At 49.7% G+C, this 18,924-nt stretch overlaps 1 protein-coding gene across 1 annotated transcript in view; it reads right to left on the reverse strand.

Moving 5' to 3' along the window:
- Window positions 1-13,584, reverse strand: part of UBE2D2 (ubiquitin conjugating enzyme E2 D2) — a 28,858-nt gene extending 15,274 nt beyond the window's left edge. Inside the window, exons 1-5 of the mRNA XM_021531864.4 lie at window positions 13,554-13,584; window positions 4,842-4,905; window positions 1,255-1,286; window positions 1,086-1,163; window positions 897-1,002 (exon numbers count right to left, since the gene is read on the reverse strand). Of these exons, the coding sequence (XP_021387539.1) occupies window positions 897-1,002; window positions 1,086-1,163; window positions 1,255-1,286; window positions 4,842-4,905; window positions 13,554-13,577 (304 nt within the window). The 5' untranslated portion in view covers window positions 13,578-13,584. The remainder of the gene's footprint in view (window positions 1-896; window positions 1,003-1,085; window positions 1,164-1,254; window positions 1,287-4,841; window positions 4,906-13,553) is intronic.
- Window positions 13,585-18,924: the final 5,340 nt, after the last annotated feature.

Below are 18,924 nucleotides of genomic sequence, written 5' to 3' on the forward strand. Positions count from 1 at the left end.
AACCTCAGAAAAGGGACACTGTGAAGGACAATGTAATCAATGTGAAAACTGCAGCATTTGATTACAAGGACAGTGTGAAGCTACATAACAAAAGGGTCAAGACATGATTATGCACAGGGTAGACTCCAAATATTCCTAAATAGCCATGCCAGACCTACAAACTTGAACCACAGTTTGTAAATCTACAGTTTCAACAGCCAAAACAAAAAATCCAGCCTGTGTCTTCTTTCAAGATGTTTAAAGTTTTCTATTTATATAAAACATGAATACTGCTTTACCAGGCAAAGGCTAAATTCCACTGACCCACAAGCTAACACAGTTCACAGGGACCAAGATGCTATTAGCTAATTATTCTAGATTGCTCAAACTAGGCAAGTTTTAAACCATGTTTTAGTAGTCTACACCATTGGAAATTCTGTTAAAAAATTACCAACATGGAGTTCTGATGCTCCCTTGAAAGAGAAATTGTTTTTAATATGACAAAGAATTAGCAACTTCACTGTTTTTTAAAAGCCACAGCCGCTCCCTTACATATTTTACTCTGGACATATCTTGAACATTAAACTCTTCCACTGTGACACACGAGGTTTTATTTTATATCTATTTATATCTATTTTCAGTTGAAGTGTTCTGAGGTGAGGTGGCAGGAGTATGTACTCAGTGTAGTAAGACTTATCTGATCCATTGGCAAAGCTGAGGAGTCTCCCTACAGCCACAGGGAAGCTGGATGTCCTGAGCATGCCATGCTCAGGAATTGGCTGCAAGCTCCATGTAGAGTCACAGGACAGAAGCAGTGACCACAGAAATGGTGGATTCCAGCAGGAATGCAGCAGCTTTTACATCCCAAATCAGTACTTCATTTTAGCAGAGTAAAATGAAATAAGCATTGGAGGTACCTTTTGAAATAGTTAGTGCTGGGGACCACTGTGATCGTAGAATATCGAGACAAATGCTGCCATTACTGTTAATATTTGGATGATAGATTCTTGTTGTAAATGCAACCTGCAGAAGAGGGAAAATTTCAGTGTAGGCTCACAAATATACATCACATGGTAACAGATAGATTTATGGCAGAAGCCACTCACCTTAGGTGGTTTGAAGGGATAATCTGTTGGGAAGTGAATTGTCAAGAAAAATACTCCACCTTGATAGGGACTGTCATTCTGTTAATGAAAAAGAATCATTGCAGCTTGAGGAGTTACTACAGGACAACCAGTCATAAAAAGCCGTGAACATCAATTCTCTCATACTTACTGGTCCCATTATTGTAGCTTGCCAATGGAACACTGAAAAAGAGAGAGAGATTTACTTCAGTTTGGAGAAGCTCAAGTAATGATCTACTTTCTTCCAGACATAGCAGCACAGAAAAGAGAAGTCTTTTAAAAACAAAGCCTTCTGAAAGGCTGCAGGGAAGCGAGCTAAGGAATTAAAGAGAGACAGAGCAAAGCACTCTATACTCTGCAGTCCTCACTCCAGGACTACTGTGGTACCACACATGTGCCCTGCAAAAATCCCATTACAATAAAAACCCACATAGTTCTGGGCAACTTTTCAGGCTCAAAATTGTGAGCCTAAACTTTGTCATTTCTAATGAATCAGCACCCACGACTGCCCCCTTTGAGCCAGCTACAGCAGAGCTCCAGCATGAACTCACAGCTGCTCTCCTACTCAGACCTGTGACACATGGAAGGGAAGGCCAGGCTCCGTGTGAACCACACCTACAAAGGTGACCTAAACCAGTGGTGTCCTCACAACACTTAAGCATCATCTCCACAGAGGCCTCAAGATTTCACTAAAACAGAAAGAACTGTCCACAGAGAATGCAGGAATGACAGTCTGCCCCATACTTGGAGCAGGATGTGTCAGAGCACACTTCATAAACGGACAGAAGTTAATCCTCCTTTGTATGCATCTGCCCAAGAGAACTTTCACCTGGTAGCACAGAGGGTTTGTGAAGAATGTTGCTGTGCTGGAAAGGAAAACAGCCAAAGCTGATAGTCTGCAAGAGGCACACTGGGTTCCTGTGCCTCCACAGGCTTCAGTGCCTGTACAAAGAGCACCAGCCTAGGAAATTATTTGTGAATTAATGGAAGCTTCCCTCAGCATGGATGTCACCTACACAGCACCTTCAGAACTGGGGAGCTGTAGATGATGGCAGCTGTTTCAAGGGAAGTCTTCAAGACAGGAGACATAGTGGAAGTGTCTGTGCCTCACTGGCACCTGGTGTCCACAGCTGTCAAGACTACTTGGGCCAAAAGCAGGAGTGGCACTACCTGTTCTCATCTAGCACAAGCAGTTTTTAATTACACATGGTACAGGCATTACACAGCTCAGAATGATCTCATACAAGGAAGGAGGAAAAAAGCAGAGTGGGAGTAGCTCTGCAAGGCCAGGGGAGAAGAGTGTTGGGTTGGAACAGGTTTGTTTTAACCTACTCCTACATTTCTACAGGAATGTGTAACTTTCTATACACTTCAGCACTGCTGAGTAGCTCAGAAATTATTCAGAAAGATCTTAGCAGCTCATTTTTTCCTTTTAGAAAGAATACCTGAGCTTAGAGTTCTCAGCTCTAACAGAGAGAGAGGATTTTGCTACTTAAATAGTCATTCTCTCAGGAGCCTGGCTTTGAGAAACTCTACATCCAATGAAGTAGGAAACCAAGACAATAGCTCACATGTAGCATTCACCCATCTTCAAGGGGTTCACACAATTTTCCAGGAGCTCCCTGCCACCTGCAGCAGGACAGGGAGAAACATGGAGGAGAGGACAAAGGTGCAGCAGAAATCCCACAGGAGATTGCAGCCAATCCCAACAAAACCAGTAAAAATCTCACAGATCCTGATGAGATTCACTCTGATTGCTCTGCAAAGGCACCACTGAAAAGACAACCTCACATAACCAACGATTTCCTAAAACTCAACTAAACCCCAGAAATAAAAACATATCCACAGGCAATCTCAACTTTTTGAAAGCTAGAAGGAAGGTTTGTGTTTCCTCCCACTCAGTGCCCACCCCAGCCTTGGATGCTTGTTTAATCTAAGCTTTTAATCCTAGTAACATCCAGGACAAGTCTGGTGAATGCAGAGATGGATTTGTCATGCAGAGCTTATTCCAATTGATTCTTTCCTTTGCAATCAGCCAAACAGAAGTATTTACAAAGGCAGGGGGCTGCTGGCTTTCAGTAGGTAAGCACAGATACATGTTTGGAAAAGGCTAAGCCTGGAAGCATACCAACATCATCCAGTCCCCAGCACATTTCCAAAACACAAGCCAGAGGTGGGTAAAAGAAAGCTAAAACTACATTGCCAAGAAAATCCTATTCCTACAGGACACAAAGCAGGAAAGCTCTTTACTTTCTGAGGTTCATGAACCCCAGGGATGAGAAGCTTATAGCTGGGGACAGTTTGCATCAGCTGGAACAGCCACAGGACAGCACTCTGCAAGCACAGCATGTCCTGAACTCTGGGAAATGTCGCTCTGACAAGGCAGCTGCAGCAGACCTGGAGCACAGGGACCTGGGAGAAGGCACCTTTCTGTTGCTGCCACTGCTATCCACTTACACACATCCAAATTGTGGCTCTCAAGAACAAAAGTCTTTCATTAGAGGTCTTTCAGAAAGGTGGCACCAGGAGAATTGAATAGCACTAAAGCTTTCTGTATCAGTAGTAACTTTCCATTCTCATCCTTCACCAACTTCTGTTACCACCTCCTATGCCAGACAATCGTCATCACCTTTGATAAGACTTTGGAAAACACAAAGTAGTTTATCATGGCACAAATCACACTTGCTAATTTAAGGGAATAAAAGCCTCTGCCTGGCTCTCCATCTTAGTAATTTCTTGTCTATGAAACTACAAACCTCTTTGAAATACTATTTTGAAAGCAGAACTAGGTTGCGAAGTAATTACTGCTAAACACACCAAACTGGGCTTGCACTCATTTGAAAGAGCTGCTAAACAGGAACATTCCTACTAACTTCAGTATTTTCACCCTCAGGTTTCAAGTGATTATTTTTTATTTAGCCCTACATTTCTACAGGAATGTGTAACTTTCTGTACACTTCAGCACTGCTGAGAAGCTCAGAAATTACTCAAATATCTTGGCAGCATTTTTTTCATTTTAGAAAGGATACCTGAGCTTAGAGCCCTCAGCAGAGAGAAGGAGGGGTTTCCCTGCTTCACTCTCCTCTCTCTCAGGGGCCTGGATGCTTTGCTGACATCACTTGTCAGACCACACTGCACAGCAAATTCATTGTGTGCTGTTTGGGGGCATTGCAGTCACAGCTGCCAAGGGTTCACAAGGAGCCTTTTCCACTGTCAGAGCTGCTACAGGAAAGAGTGTGAGCACAGAACAGAGCAACAAGTCCCAGTCACTGCCCAGGTGAACAGACTTGAACAGGAAGGCCAAGAAGACTGTCTGAGGCTGTCCCTTACACAGGACCTGGCAGGGCATGCTGATTTGAGCAGTTTTCAGACACCATGTATGGTTTAGATATCTCAATTCAGAAGGCTGTGGGCAGCTGCTTCTTGGTTTGACCACAGATCTACTGAGGTTTTCTAACACCATCCCCCAGGAGGATTCCAGAACAGTTAATCTGAAAGGCCTAATTTAAGATGTGCATTGAGTTGCCCAATCAATAGAGTGGGAATAACACCACTGGCACACAAGGAATGTGTAAGAGATACAGAAGAGCAGCAAATTTAAGATCAGGAGGCGGAGTATTATCTAGTACTCAAAAATAAACAGAAGGATTCTACTTGCTGAGGCACTGGACATCCTATTTCAGAAGGAAAAGGAAAAACGTGGGAGAGGGCAGGTGCTTGCTGAGAGCAGATACTTACTGTCATCACCAACAGGCCCTGCTGAACACTGTGCTGGAGGATCACGTGCCAGGTCGTTCAACTCCTAAAAAACAGGAAGAGTTTGTTTCACTTGATTTCAAAAAGAACCATATCATTGCTTAAAGGCTGCTAGAGGCACTCTGGCAGTGCCACAGAACTAAAAACCAGGACTCTGGAAAGTAAAGTTTCATCTTAAACCCAGGAGACACACATGCAGCACAGGCCTCAGTGACCTGTCCAGGCTCCAGAGCCCTGAGTCACAGCAATCCTCTCATCAGGGGCTGTCAGGACTGCCTGCACTGGTCCCAAGCATTACCAAGGTACTGAATCTTCCACCAGCCCTGGGTCACAGAGAGATAAGATGGCCTCAATCCAACAACTCTCAGAATCTGCCTTATTTTATTCCCTCAGTTGTAACAGTTCCAGTGCTGCTCCAGCTACAGTGATCCAGTTTATCACTCTACAGCCAGCCTGCAGCACACACAGCCCCCATAACCTGGGGCTGTTTCACCTCCACACGTACACACCAGTGACTATGGGTGGAATGGAATACAACACAAGGCCTTCCATGCCCACACACATTATTGAAATCCCCCACTTTTTCAGTCGCTGTGTCAGTCAAATTCTCCTCTGAAGAAATCCTATTATGAGTCTGAACAGGGTGAGTAACCCACAGTACACCTGAACTATACTGTTTCACTTCAATTTGAAGCAAAATTTCAGCACAGTTCAGAGAGTTACTGTTACCAGAAATTCAGCCATTTGTTTAGGAAGTGAATGTTTGGTGGGAAGTGCAAACAGAATAAAACTTTAAAGTCAAACTTTACCTGTTCCATTTCTGGTTCAGTCACTGACCTGCTTTACATGATAGGCCTGAACATATTACCATTTTCCTCTGTGAACTCAGTCTAGAAAGCTGAACACACACCACATAAGGATTACAACTATTATCTAATGCTCAGGAAACACTCCTATGCTGTCCCTGTTCCATTGTTGTGTTCAGCTTTTCACCTCCCAGAACAGTCCAAACTGGAAACTCCATACCAGGCTTTTGGCAGACAAAATATATAAGTACAATGATTAAGACAAGTTGATTGCAGGAATGGAAGAAAATTTGCCATTTAATGGCCTTTTGTTATTTACAGGCAGTGATTAAGCTTTTGAGCAGATGATCTCTGGGAGTTCAGCTTCTACTTCCCAGGAACTGGGAGGCCACCACTAACCAAACCCACAAGACACAAATGCTGCCTCACATCAAACACATACATCTCTGGATTTCCCCCACCACATGCTGTGCCCCAGAAAACTTCACAGGCCCTGACACATACACAAGTTTGTGTTCTGCCCTCAGCAGCTTCCAGCTTCTATAGAGCCCTGCTGGAAGCCTCCTTGACTTGACACCAGACTATGGAAGCTTTTCTAGTGCTCCTGCTGGTTTTTTTCCACTTGCTGTTCAGCATGGACACGAACAGGAACAGACACTGAGCACACAGCACCTGCTGAAGAGCTTTCTCACTCCTGGAGGTGGAGAGAGCATCACCAAGGGTCTTCCCAAGGCACAAAGCCCTCTGCAGTGCTTCAGCACCCTGAACCACCAGGGCAACACAGGAACGTGCAGAAACCTATGCCCACCTTCCTCAGGGGCAGTCTAGTCATGGCTACAAAGAATGAACTGAGTCTACACACAACAGGCATGAAAATTTTAAAAGAGCAATGCATCTACTCTTTCTAAAGGTGTATGGAATACAGTCTACTTCCAAACAGTCTTGGACTATAATTTTCTGGAAAAAACTATTTAATGCTATTGTATTCAAAACCCCAAACACACAACTAAAAAAAAAATATTCCTTACCACTTCTCATCCCATTTTATGCATCAATACTATACATCCACAAGACTCAGAAGGTACAACTGTAAGAACTCATGTTTTCCATGCATGACCACAACCCACCATGGATGATATTTATGAACACACAACATGCACCTTCCCTGCTATAAAAGGGAAATAGTTACAAACATGAGCTTGGGCACACATTCTACCAGTTAGCAGAATACACAGCTCCAGAGCTGCCCTGACACTCACCCTACATCCTGCTGCCCAAATGCACCAACCACTTCAAACTGCACATAACAGAGGGACTACGAGGTAAGTCCCCAAGAGACACAGAGGCAGCAGTGAAGTTCAGGAGCTTCTCATCAAAATACTATTTCATTCTCTACATATTCAGTTCCAGGAAGATTTCTGAGTTTTCTGAAAGTACAAAGAGATGACTTACAACAATCACTTGTACCACTTGTCTCAGTGACAAGGTGGCAATTCAGGTTCGGCTCCATAAATTCACAGAGTGAAACATCACAGATTAAAAGGTCTGTGTAAAAGCCAATGCGTAAATTCCTTGTGCTTAAGAAAGTATTACACCAACTCTCAATTCAAGCCCCTGTAGCACAAACTTCACAAATTTTGTAGAACAGTTTGGAGAACAGTTCAGCTCCTCCCCTTCACCTCTCAAGACTCCTCTGGAGTGCAGGTACCAGTTGCTTCTGCCTACAGGAGAGGCAAACACACCCCTGGATTTCCTGGCAGGGCACAGATAAGCTCCATTCTCTTCCAGCTGCTCTAAGACTCCCAGTACACCTGCAGAGCCAAGTTTAGGAACAGGAAAGGAGCAGCTCACGACTGGTAGCACAGAAAAGAGTGCCCACAGCTGCTGCCCAGAGCCAGGCACCTGTCCCAGAGGCTGCTGTGCCTTCTGCAGGCTCCTGTGCAGCTCCCGAGGTATCACGAGCACGACACCAGATCCCGAGAGGTCTTGGCTTCCAGCTGTTGCTGAGGGACTCTGAGAACCAGCTGGTTTGTGCAACTCAGAACAAATGACTCTGGAGTTCCCATAAAACTGGAACTCGTAACACGTGGAGGATGCAGTTACAGTTTGGTATCATCTACAACCCAAATGTATTGGATTCCCTTGCAAAGTCCCAGTGTTTTTCCCTGTGATCCAGGAAGTCTTGCTGGTCCATGATCAAAACTGACCTTGACCACTGATATTAAACCAAAACCCGAAAAAAGCCATAGCAGTTTCCACTCCAGACAGTTTTTGATCCTTAAGCACATGCAGGTTTTGCTTCAGGAATTTACAAGCAGCCTTTAGATCAAGTTCCAGTTTGAGTTACTCAGCTCCCAGGGCTGCCTCACCCTGAGCTGGCTTTCCAGCTGAAGGCATCTTACAGAATTTAAAGTTTCTGCATCTCCCCTAAGCAAAATATCCCTGGGGCTGGGCCCACTGCTGTGGATCCTACCATTAACATGACCCATCTCACAACTCTTAATGAGTCCCTTAGCAAAAATGAGAAGTGGAAGAACAACACAAAGCAAGGTACAAGGTGTCCTGCCTAAAGGCCAAGCTGAACAAAACTACTACCATTAAATCCACAAAGGCGACAGCCTAAAAGCTATAAAAATCTCACAAGAAACTGACATTTAGGCTCCAAAACCCAATTTAATCACGCTTTTAAGTTCCCAGCAAACCAATCCCTATTCAGGGGTTCCAGTAAAGCATTTTAAGGAAGATAGAACATGCTCATACCACATATCCCCCAACTGTGCTTCCCAAGTCATGAAAGGCATCAGCTGCCAGGAAGGCCTCAAGGCTCACAGGTAAACCAGTGCCACCAGCCTTGCTCAGCCCCACACCACCCTCATCCCAACCCTCCTCCTGTTCTATTTCCCAGGAGCTGATACAGTGCCTTTAAAACATACCTCACTGCAGGCATCCAAAGTGCACAAGAAGCTTTCAAAAAACTCAAACACAAATGGTTTAAGTCTTATAAGTTTAGCCCTGCACATGTTTCAAGTTGATAATTATCAACTCCAAAGACAGTTGTTAACAAAGTTCCAATTTACTCCTCTAGACAAAAATCCCTCCCCAGTCCAACACACTCCTGGTAAAACCTGCTCTGGTAAAAAGATAAGACTAGTTTTAAGGATTAAGTTAATGCTAATACAGCCTTCAGTAAGAATAACCAACATAACTGGCAACATCAAGAAGCCAATCAGGCAAGTAAAAAGCCAGCATTTTTTTTTTTTTTTAAACAAGCCAGCTCCAGCAATTTTACTAAACGTTGGTATACAGCAGAGCTCCTCAAATGCACTCCAACACACTGGATAATCCAGAGGAATACATATAAAGTCCTCTTAGCTTGAACTCCATGGGCTTTCCACTCTGCTCCAGTCTGAGCTGCTTTCACATTGTACTTTACTGAGAGACCACATTAGCTTGATTATAAACCTAATTTCTGCCTCAGGTTGCTGCTCTAAGTGAAATAAGCTTTTCATTTGCCTTTAGCAAGTTTATTTGCCTGAAGCCCCTGAACCCTTCAGCAACAGGCAGTGTAAGTGTAGGGAGATGTTACAAAATCCTGACTTACGTAACCAATAAGGAACTCCCAGCCACTTTAGCCATGAGTTGATCCCAGCTCCCAACAAAGTAAAGCCAAGCAAAGGGGGACTGAGGGCAAAGTCGAATTGATCACACCCTGCCTCACCTCAGGACCATGGCACAGAGGAGCTGCCAGCTCCCTGTGCAGGGCCAGCAGGGCAGGAGGGTGGGAAGAGCCCATGCACCTTCCCTGGGCCAGCAGCACCTCCCTGCCAGCTGCCAGAGCCTGTATCCAGAGGTATTTCCCTCAGCTCTGCTGCCCAGCAGCACTAGGCAGGAGGCAGTGTCACACCCATGCACCAAGGTCAGACCAACAATTCCCTACAGTGTCCACAGGTGCTCTCCCACCCACAGGACTGTCATTCCAGAGTATCTGCCACTACAATTAACAGAAGCATTTTAATCGTTTAGAAAAAAACTGCTTTTGCAATGCTTGAAGCTGCTCAGATCCCCCAACTCTGATTCCTCACAAGACTCTGCAAAAGTCAGAAGGCAAGTGAGCAGCATGAGAAGTCATGAAACACAGCAACAGCCAAAGTACATGTAATAAACAAGCTCTGATGTAACTGTCACCTTTCCTTTTTATTTTTTTTTCCCCAAAGCCTGAACAGGAAGAAGACCAAAGCAATGTGTAACTTCCTCCTGGTGTAGAATCCGAGTATCAAAACACCTCTCTAGCTAACAGAAGCTGCAGCAGCATTCTCTGTACACAAGCTCTCCAGCACAGATGGGCTGCTCTGGCAGCTCCACGCACACAGCGAGAGGCCCAGCGGAAGAACCCAGTTGCTCCCACTGGCTGCTGTACAGAACTGACAGCACAGAAATAACACCAGGTCTGCTCAGCACAGGTAGCACAAAGACAACTCTGACCACCAAGGCTGGTCTGCACCGTTGTGCTCACACATCCCACCCACAGGCACTGCTCCTTTGGGCAGAAGTGATGCCTAAGCATCTCTGGACTGCAGGTCCAGAGCAAGTACTACTCCCCTCTTCCCCAGCTACACAGGAACAGCACTATGGAATTCAGTTTAGTTACCTGGTTTTTGTGCTTATACATTACAAGCAGTAGTAATCCCCAATTCCTCTGCTACAGAAAGTGTTTTACTTGAGCAGGACTCGAGCACAGCTGCTGCTTTCCCTTCCCCCTCACCCGCCGATCACACAGGGGAACCCGTGAAAGACAATGAGCTAACCTTTTCCTTGCTTTTCCATTCAAAGAACTCCAAACGGTGCCCTAGTTATCCAGTTATAGGTATTGCATTCCCTACAGATAAGCACCACAGATGGGGATGTGGCTGAATCCAAAGGGTTTCAATTTAAACCTTAAAATGGAAGGCCCTCCTGTACATCCCTCCCATCCTGCCTTTGGATTGCTTCACACTGCTTTTCTTATAAAATACATCTAGAATAAAATAGACCTTTTTTACATATATATAAAAATGCCAATTCAATTACTATACTTCAGTGTTACCCCCCAAGGACTCTGCCTGGCAGTATTGCTTACACCCCAAGCACTTCTCACAAGAAAAGATTTCAAGTTTCAGACCCATAATCCAATAAAAGCACCTAAACAAGAATTTGGAGCCACACTGCCCAAAATACTGTGGTGAGTAACACAGGCAGCAATCTGAGAGCAGGTCTCACCCAGCCTGAGCTCTTTTGGAGCATCTGCTTAAGAGAACAGCTGCTGCTGTGTGCACACATGTTACCCCAGCTCGAGCCTCTGCACAATCCCTAGAGCAACTGTGCCACCAGTGACAGAGTGGGACGGACCCTGCAGGTTCCTGTGCTGCCTCACACACCAGCAACAACACTGCTTGTTCTGCCCCTCTCCCAGCCCAGCTGAGTTCAACACACAAGAGGCTATTTCAGGTAACACTACACCAAACCTTCACTCTTGGGATTTTCTCCTTTCCAAGTTCTCAGCACTGTGTTATCCGAGGATACAAAAATTTTGACAAAAACCTCATAAAAAGCCTTTGTGGCTCAGTAAAAACTCCAACTGCCAAGAGCAAAAGCCAGTGGCAAGACTGAGCCGTGCACACTGATATACCATGACTGATAACACCCTTAAAAAAAAGCCAAAGCAGCAGTTTTCTCTGCCATCATGTCTCTGTGCTCAAGTCCACTGGGATTATTCCTACTCAATCCACATTCTGTAGGCTCCTGCTCCTGCCACAAGCTGCAGCAGCAAAGGTCAGAAACTGGCTGTCTCCTCGTTATTCTGAGCAGGACAGCCACTACACACTCCCAGAGACCACAACAACCCTGAGATGATGATAGGAGAGCTCTCCACAGGGTTTAAAATAGCCAGAGCGTAAACAGCCAGCCATGATTACTGAAGCAGTTACACTGAGACACCCACAGCAACTCCGAGTGCTCCTTCCAGCCTGTAGCTTCACGCCCATCCAACTTCCAAAGCATCTGGGCTGCTACAACAGGCAGATTTATTTCCCTCCCTATACGCTGTTTTGCGGAAATGCTGCCTCCAGCCCCATCATCTCCCTCTCCTCCACAGCCACTGCACTCACTCCACTGAAACTCTCTTTGCAGAGCTCACACAAAACTGCTTTGATGATGCTCTTGCTAGTTCCCAAGGCTTTGAAGAGTCTCATACCCCAGCACAGTCCCCATTATCTCTCAGGGTTCTTTACTCTTGAAAAACAACAAGAGTCAATCCACAAGCACCCAAGGTTAACAAAGACTCCACACATCCAGCTTTTCTCCTGTCACAAACCAGCCTGGAAATGCAAGTGCTCTCAGAATGTTGACTCCTAACCCTCAGCATACACTAAACTACAGCCAAGCAGCCTTCCTGAGTTACCTGACAAAGGATTCACCCTCCCAGGACAGCCCTGCACTGCTGTAGGAGCCCAGCCCCCCCACAGCCACATTTACCCTATTCAGCATCCAGTGCTGTGCCTCCCAAGCCTATGAACCCACTGCTGAGGAGTAAGAGCTCTTCCAAAGCACCTGTGAGCCCACAAATACTGGGGAACAGTCCCCACAATGCCTTGAAGGCCACTAAAGTATGGGACAGAACACTGCAGAGAAGCAAGACTCGGCTGGAACACAACTTCCTTATGTAATTCACTACTGGATCTACAGCTGGAAAATCCAACAGTCTAAAATCATACTCCAAACACCTCCCTTCCCAGGGCTACCTATTTCATAAGCACAAGGAAGGCTTCAAGCTCTCTTCCATTTTCTTCTCCACCTGAGCTTTAACCTGATCAGTAGGACACATGAAGCTTCATAAAGCCTCCAAGGTAACCTACAACCAAAGCAGAGACGTTAACAAAGACCCGACACTACACACAAAACCAAACAGGGCCAGAGAGTGACCTATGAGGTAGTGGGTTTACAGCCGGTTCTAGATAAAAATTAATTTACATAGCCATCAAGAGGAGAAACACTATGGAAGGGCTGTTTCCTACAGCTGAACCTTGTACAGATTCCAAACTGACAGCTACACATTTTGCAGGGAAAAGGATACAAACTCCCTGCCTGAGTCACCGAGGTAATACAAGTGGACTGCAATTACCGTCGAGAGTGTTTTTCCTGGTAAAAGACACTGATGAGCTATCAAACACTGGCCTAAGACGGCAACGGACTGGGAAGCAGTGTTTTTCCAAAAAGCCAGGCCATGGAGCACGGCGCAGCTCCCGTTCCAGGAGAAGGCAAGCTCGTAGCTTCCCCTACGAGGCTGCGGGATGACTCAGGCTGTAGAACAGCGCTGGCTCCATTAAAAGAGCAAACCACACTACAGTGTGACAGGTTTACTGCGCCCCGCCGCCCGACACCGCGATCCTGGTCGCTGCCGGAGGAGGCAGAGGAGCCCTTGGGCCGGGGCTCCGAGCCGAGCCACGCCGGAACTCGCGGCGCGGGCCACGCCGCGCTCCTCGGGGCGCCTTCCTGCGGCCGGGCCGGGCCCCGCGGGGCCGCAGCAGCTGCCGGGGCCGCCGCCGCCGCCTCGGGCCCGGCCCCGCCGCCGGCGCCCCCTCGCGGCCCCGGCCCGGGGGCCACGTTGCTCCGGAGGGGCCCGGCCGCGGTGCAGCCCCGCGGGCAGCCCCGGCCCGGCCCCCCTCGAACAAAGCGGCCGCGGCCCCCGGGAGCGGCCCCTGCGCTGCCGCCCGGCCCGAGCCCCGCGGGGGGAACCCGGCCCGGCCCGGCCTGCCCGCCCCCCCACCGCAGGCCCGGGGCCGGGCCGGGTTATGTAAGGCGAGCGGGCCGGGGGGAGCGGGGCCGTGCGGGGCCGGGCCGGTTCGGCCCTTACCTTGTGGATTCTCTTCAGCGCCATTGTGTGCGCGAGGCGGCGGCAGGAGGGGCGCGGGCGGAGGGAGGGGGCGGCCCGCGGGACTATTTGCGAGGGGAGGGGGGGAGGAGGAGGAGCGCGGAGGTGGCGGCTGCGCGGGGAGGGGACGGGGAGGGACGGAGCGAGCGGAGGGGCGGGAGGGGACCGGGGCCCCCCGGGGCGGCGGGGCCGGGGCCGGGCCGGTGTCGGGCGGTGGCGGCCGCGGGCTCAGCGCTGCCGCAGCTCCTCCGTTCCCTCCGCCGCCGCCGCCGCTTTATGCGCTGCCTCCGCGTCGTTCCGCAGCGGATCACTCCGCCCCGCCGCCGCCGCCGCTGCCCCCGGGCACCGCTCCGGTTCCCGGGGCGGAGACGCCGCCGTGGCGGGGAGGGGAAGGAAGGGAGAGGCCAGGACCTGAGCGGCGGGAGGAGGAGGAGCGGGAGAGGGAGGAGAGGGCGGGGAGCCGCGGGGACTATTTGTCGTGCCGGCCGCCGTGCAGAACTCTCCAGAAGGGGGAGGGGGAGCGCGCGGAAGGATACGGCGGCGGCGTGCGAACGAGCGCGCGCGCGCGAGGGCGGCCTCCGCGGCGCGTGACGCCACCGCGCGTTCTCTCGCGAGAAGTCGGGACGGGAACAAGTCCCGGCCGAGCCGGGCCCGGGGCCGCGGGACAGAGCGGGGCTGAGAGGACAGAGCGGGACTGAGGGGGACCGAGGGGACAGAACGGGACTGAGGGGACAGAGCGGGGCTGAGGGGACAGAACGGGACTGAGGGGACTGAGCGGGACTGAGGGGACTGAGGGGGACCGAGGGGACAGAACGGGACTGAGGGGACTGAGCGGGACTGAGGGGACAGAACGGGACTGAGGGGACAGAGTGGGGCTGAGGGGACAGAACGGGACTGAGGGGACAGAGCGGGGCTGAGGGGACAGAGCGGGACTGAGGGGACAGAACGGGGCTGAGGGGACAGAGCGGGGCTGAGGGGACAGAGCGGGGCTGAGGGGGACAGAGCGGGACCGAGGGAACAGAGCGGGGCTGAGGGGAGCGGCCCGGCCCGGGACCCCGGCCCCGTGTGCAGCTGCTGCACTCCCGCCCCCCGAGGCCCCGGCCCGGGCAGGCCGGGAGCACTCGGGCCAGGCAGAGCAGGGGTGACTGGCTTGGCCTGATCCCGCCTGGGGGCCTTTGGTGGCCTGGGAAGCACAAGTCACGTTAAATGGCACTGAAAGCACCACTGGTGACGCACTGTCCCTGCTCCTTCCTGTGCCCAGGAGGGGTTCAGGGTCCCTGCTGCTGCCTCTGGGCCATGGTGGGCTATTCTCATTCTAACTTCGCTGCCTGCATTCTGCAAGACTTGCCTGTTTCTGGAGGCTGTAGCACAGGATGTATTTTAATTAATTTCTTCTCCCTCCACATTTGTTATGGAGAAAATAAACGAAAAATTCATAAAAATTACTCTCTGGGTGGTTTTTTTTTTTTGTTTTTTTTTTGGTGTTTTTTTTTTTGGTGTTTTTTCCAACTACTTTGTTTTGTTTTGTGACTTCCTGCTCTTTTCTTTCGTTTTGGGCATGCCTTGATTGCCAAATTCCAGACAGCCCTGCACAGCTCATTGATCCAATGACAAGGCAACACACCCTTATCCTGGCACAGAGCTGGAAAGGCTCAAACAGTAATCCCAAGCAGTCCTGGCTTGGGGTAAAACTGCTTTTCTTCCAGCATTTTCTGCTTTCCCTTTGTATGGCCCAGCCAATGCCTGATTCCGAGGCTGGAAGTGACATCACAGATTCTTTTCTGGGAGATGCTCCTGTTCCCCTGAAGGCACAACAGGCTTCCCACCCCTTGGGAATGTCTCTGGAACCTTTTCCTGTTCTTGGGGCAGTTTTCCAAGTACCCTCAACTCACAGCTCTAAGGATTTCAGTCAGAAAAGGTGAAGGTAACCTTTTCCTAGCATTCACAGAAGTGTTGGATTTTGTCCCCAGGAAAAGAGAGAAAAGTGGTTTGGTTGTGGTTGTAGTACCAGGGATAATGACGATCTGCTGTTTGCTGCCAGCTGGATGCAAAGCTGCTCCACGAGCTAAATGGAAGCAGGGAAGTAATTTTCATCATGTTTTTTCACAAGGTAAGATTTGAGACATCCAGGAATGGCGTTTCATAGAATCTCAGACAAGATCTTAAAGATCATCCCAGTTCCTACTCGGGGCAGGGACACCTTCCACTGTCCCAGCCTGTTCCAAGCCCTTCCAGCCTGGCCTGGGACACTTCAGGGATCCAGGGGCAGCCCCAGCTTTTCACAGCCCCTCACAGCATTTGAGGAGATTCCAGCTGCAGCTTCCTCCCTCCCGTCTCCCAGGGCCAGAGCTGCTCCTGCAGCCCCTGTGGGTGTGGCTGTCCCCAAACTGGGACACCGCTGTGCCCTGAGCTCCTAAGGGAGGTACTGAGGGATCTGCTGCCAGCACCTTCCCATGCCAACATCTCCTGCTCCCAACCATCCGAGCGCCACTACGGGAGTTCTCTGAGCCCTGCCTTGTCCTCAGATGACTCCTGTCTCCCTGTGCCTTTCCTCCATCTCCCTCTGATGGGCTCTGCTCCACAGGGTCAAGTTGCAGTGCTGTATTAGGGGAAAAAACTCTTGAAGGGTTTAGGGAAAGACACAAGGATTTAAAGAAATAGAAATTTCCCAGCCAAGCTGGTTAAATCTAGTTATTCCAGGCTTTCATAACTTATGAGGCCTTTGTTAGAAGGTGCAAAAAAGTCACTCTAAAGGAGGAAAGGCACAACTGGAAAAGGAGAAACCCTCAGTGTTGGGCAAGATTCAAAGAAAAGTGAAAACTCACAGAAAAAAGGACCAGGAGCAGCTCCTATGCCAAAGGTGCTCTGCCCAGCAGTACCAACCCAGTCATGGAATCATGGAATGGTTTGGGTTGAAAGGGACTGGAAAATCACCATATTCCAATGCCAGCCTGTGACAGCTCCAAAATGAGTAAAAATTGTTTTTCCACCCAACATGTAAGTGGGGAATCAGTGCCGCAAGAGCCTGCAGGTGCTGGCAGCTGACAGACTCAGAAATCTCAGATTGATCCACTGACATCTATTAAATTCAAACTCTCTTTCTCCTGGGAAGGTTCTGGTGCTCCAAAAGAAGGCAGAACCTCAGAGGGTGAGGGGCGTGCAGCACTCAGAGCAGCCCCACGAGCCCGGGACGGAGGGATGCTCCATTCTGCCACCAGGATTTTAAACTCATCATTGCTGAGGGGTCCAGGCTGGGGTCAGGGCGAGGCAAAGCATCTCCCAAGCTGGGCACATCCCTGCAAAGGCAGCACATCCCTGGGTGGGCTTTGTGAGCCAAGAGCAGGGCTCTGCAGAATCTGGAGGCCAAGAGGGAAACTCCCAAATCCTTGGGCAGGACACCTCCCTGGCCACCTTGGCTGCCACCTGCTTTGTCTCACAGCTAAATGCTTGGACCAACAAGGTTGTCCAAGGAGCATTTGGACAATGCTCTCAGACACTGGGTGGGATTCCTGGGGCTGTCAGGAGCTGGACTTCATATCTTTGTGGGTCCCTTCCAACTCCGGGTATTCCATGATTCTGTGGTGTGTGGAAGTGCCTGCCTCAGTGGGTGAGAGACAAGGTGTGCTTAGGAGCTTCAGGAAGCAGCTCTCCTGCTGCCATCAAATCTCCTGCAGCACCAGAGAGTCTGGCCTGGTTCACACAGCCCAAGGCCACACAGAATATTGCAGAGCACTTTATTTTTGCTATTTTGTGTCAGTAAAGCAGCCCTGTCACACGGGACCTCTGAGGGACATTGCTGGTGCAACTGCAGCACTAAAAACACCGACTGCAGCACTTTTAGTCAAGGGACCAAAGCCACTTTTGACACCAGCCTGGCACTGGAACTCCATCCCTGCAGGTATCCCCAGTGAAAGCTGTCACTGGGCAGCCTGCCCTCAGCATGAAGCCAGCAGCTCTTTCCCAGGGCAATGGAAAAAAAGGGAATTAAAGGAAGGAAGTGCTGCTGCTGTGCCCATCCTGCAGCAGAGGCAGCTCTGTCACGCTGCTGCTACCTGCTCACAGCCCTTCACCCAAGGGATGAATGGAAAACAAAACAGCCTGTTCCTGGCCTGGCTTTTGGTTGGGGACATGCCACATGTATCCAGCCTCTACCTGGGGGCAGATCTGGGCACCACAATATGAGGAACAGCATCCAAAGGAGGGACACGAGGATGGTGAAGGGCCCAGAGGAGCAGCTGAGGGCACTTGGCCTGTCCAGCTGGAGCAGAGGAGACTGAGGCCAGAGCTCCCCAGGGGCTGCAGCTCTGATCTCTGCTCCCTGGGACCAGGGACAGCACTCAAGGGATGGCTGGAGCTGTGTCAGGGGATTTAGTGTGGGTATCAGGGAAAGGTTCTTCCCCAGAGGGTGGTGGGACACTGACCAGGCTCCCCAGGGAATGGTCACAGCCCCAGGGCTGCCAGAGCTCCAGGAGTGTCTGGACAATGCTCTCAGGGATGGGATGGGATTGTTGGAGTGTCTGTGCAGGGCCAGGATTTGGACTGGACGATCCTTGTGGGTCCCTTCAAACCCAGGATATTCCAGGACTCCCTGGTTCTCCTGATCTCAGCAAGGGCTGCCATATTTGTAGGTTGCTGTGGACAAAGCTGATTTCTGTGCCCCACTCAGCCTCACACAGCCTGGTTAGAGGTGCCTTGTGGGGTTTTATGTGCATCTAAAATCTTCCAGCATCGTGTGTGACTTCTTGTTCCCTCTGCTTGAGGGAATGACAGCAAACAGGGACAGAGAGAATGTCAATCAAGGCACGATCTGGAAAAGCAAATTGTTGGCCAGAGGAAGGCCGGGGAGGACAGTGGGGGTAGTTTCAATCCTGCCACCTCTTGTTGGCTGTGCAGAGGCACTGGGTGGCACTGGGCTCTCTGTTCTCAGGCAAGCTCAGATGTTCCAGGTGTCCACAGGAGGCCACAAAGGTGTTTTTGAGGGCTGGAGCTCCTCTGCTCTGGAGCCAGGCTGGAAGAGCTGGGGGTGCTCACCTGGAGAAGAGAAGGAGCCAGGGAGAGCTCAGAGCCCCTTCCTGGGCCTAAAGGGGCTCCAAGAGGAGACTTTGGACAAGGGCCTGGAGTGACAGGACAAGGGGAAATCACAGAATCACAGAATAATGAGGTTGAAGAGACCTCTAAGATCAAGTCCAACCTATGCCCTAACACCACAACTAGACCATAGCACCAAGTGCCAAGTCCAGTCTTTTTTTTTCATATCCAGAAATGGTGATTCCTCCACCTCCCTGGGAAGACAATTGCAGCATTTTATTATTCTTTCAGTGAAATTTTTTTCCTAATACCCAACCTAAACCTT

This window comes from Lonchura striata, chromosome 13, assembly GCF_050655825.1.
Source record: "Lonchura striata isolate lonStrDom1 chromosome 13, ASM5065582v1, whole genome shotgun sequence".
Lineage (NCBI taxonomy): Eukaryota > Metazoa > Chordata > Aves > Passeriformes > Estrildidae > Lonchura > Lonchura striata.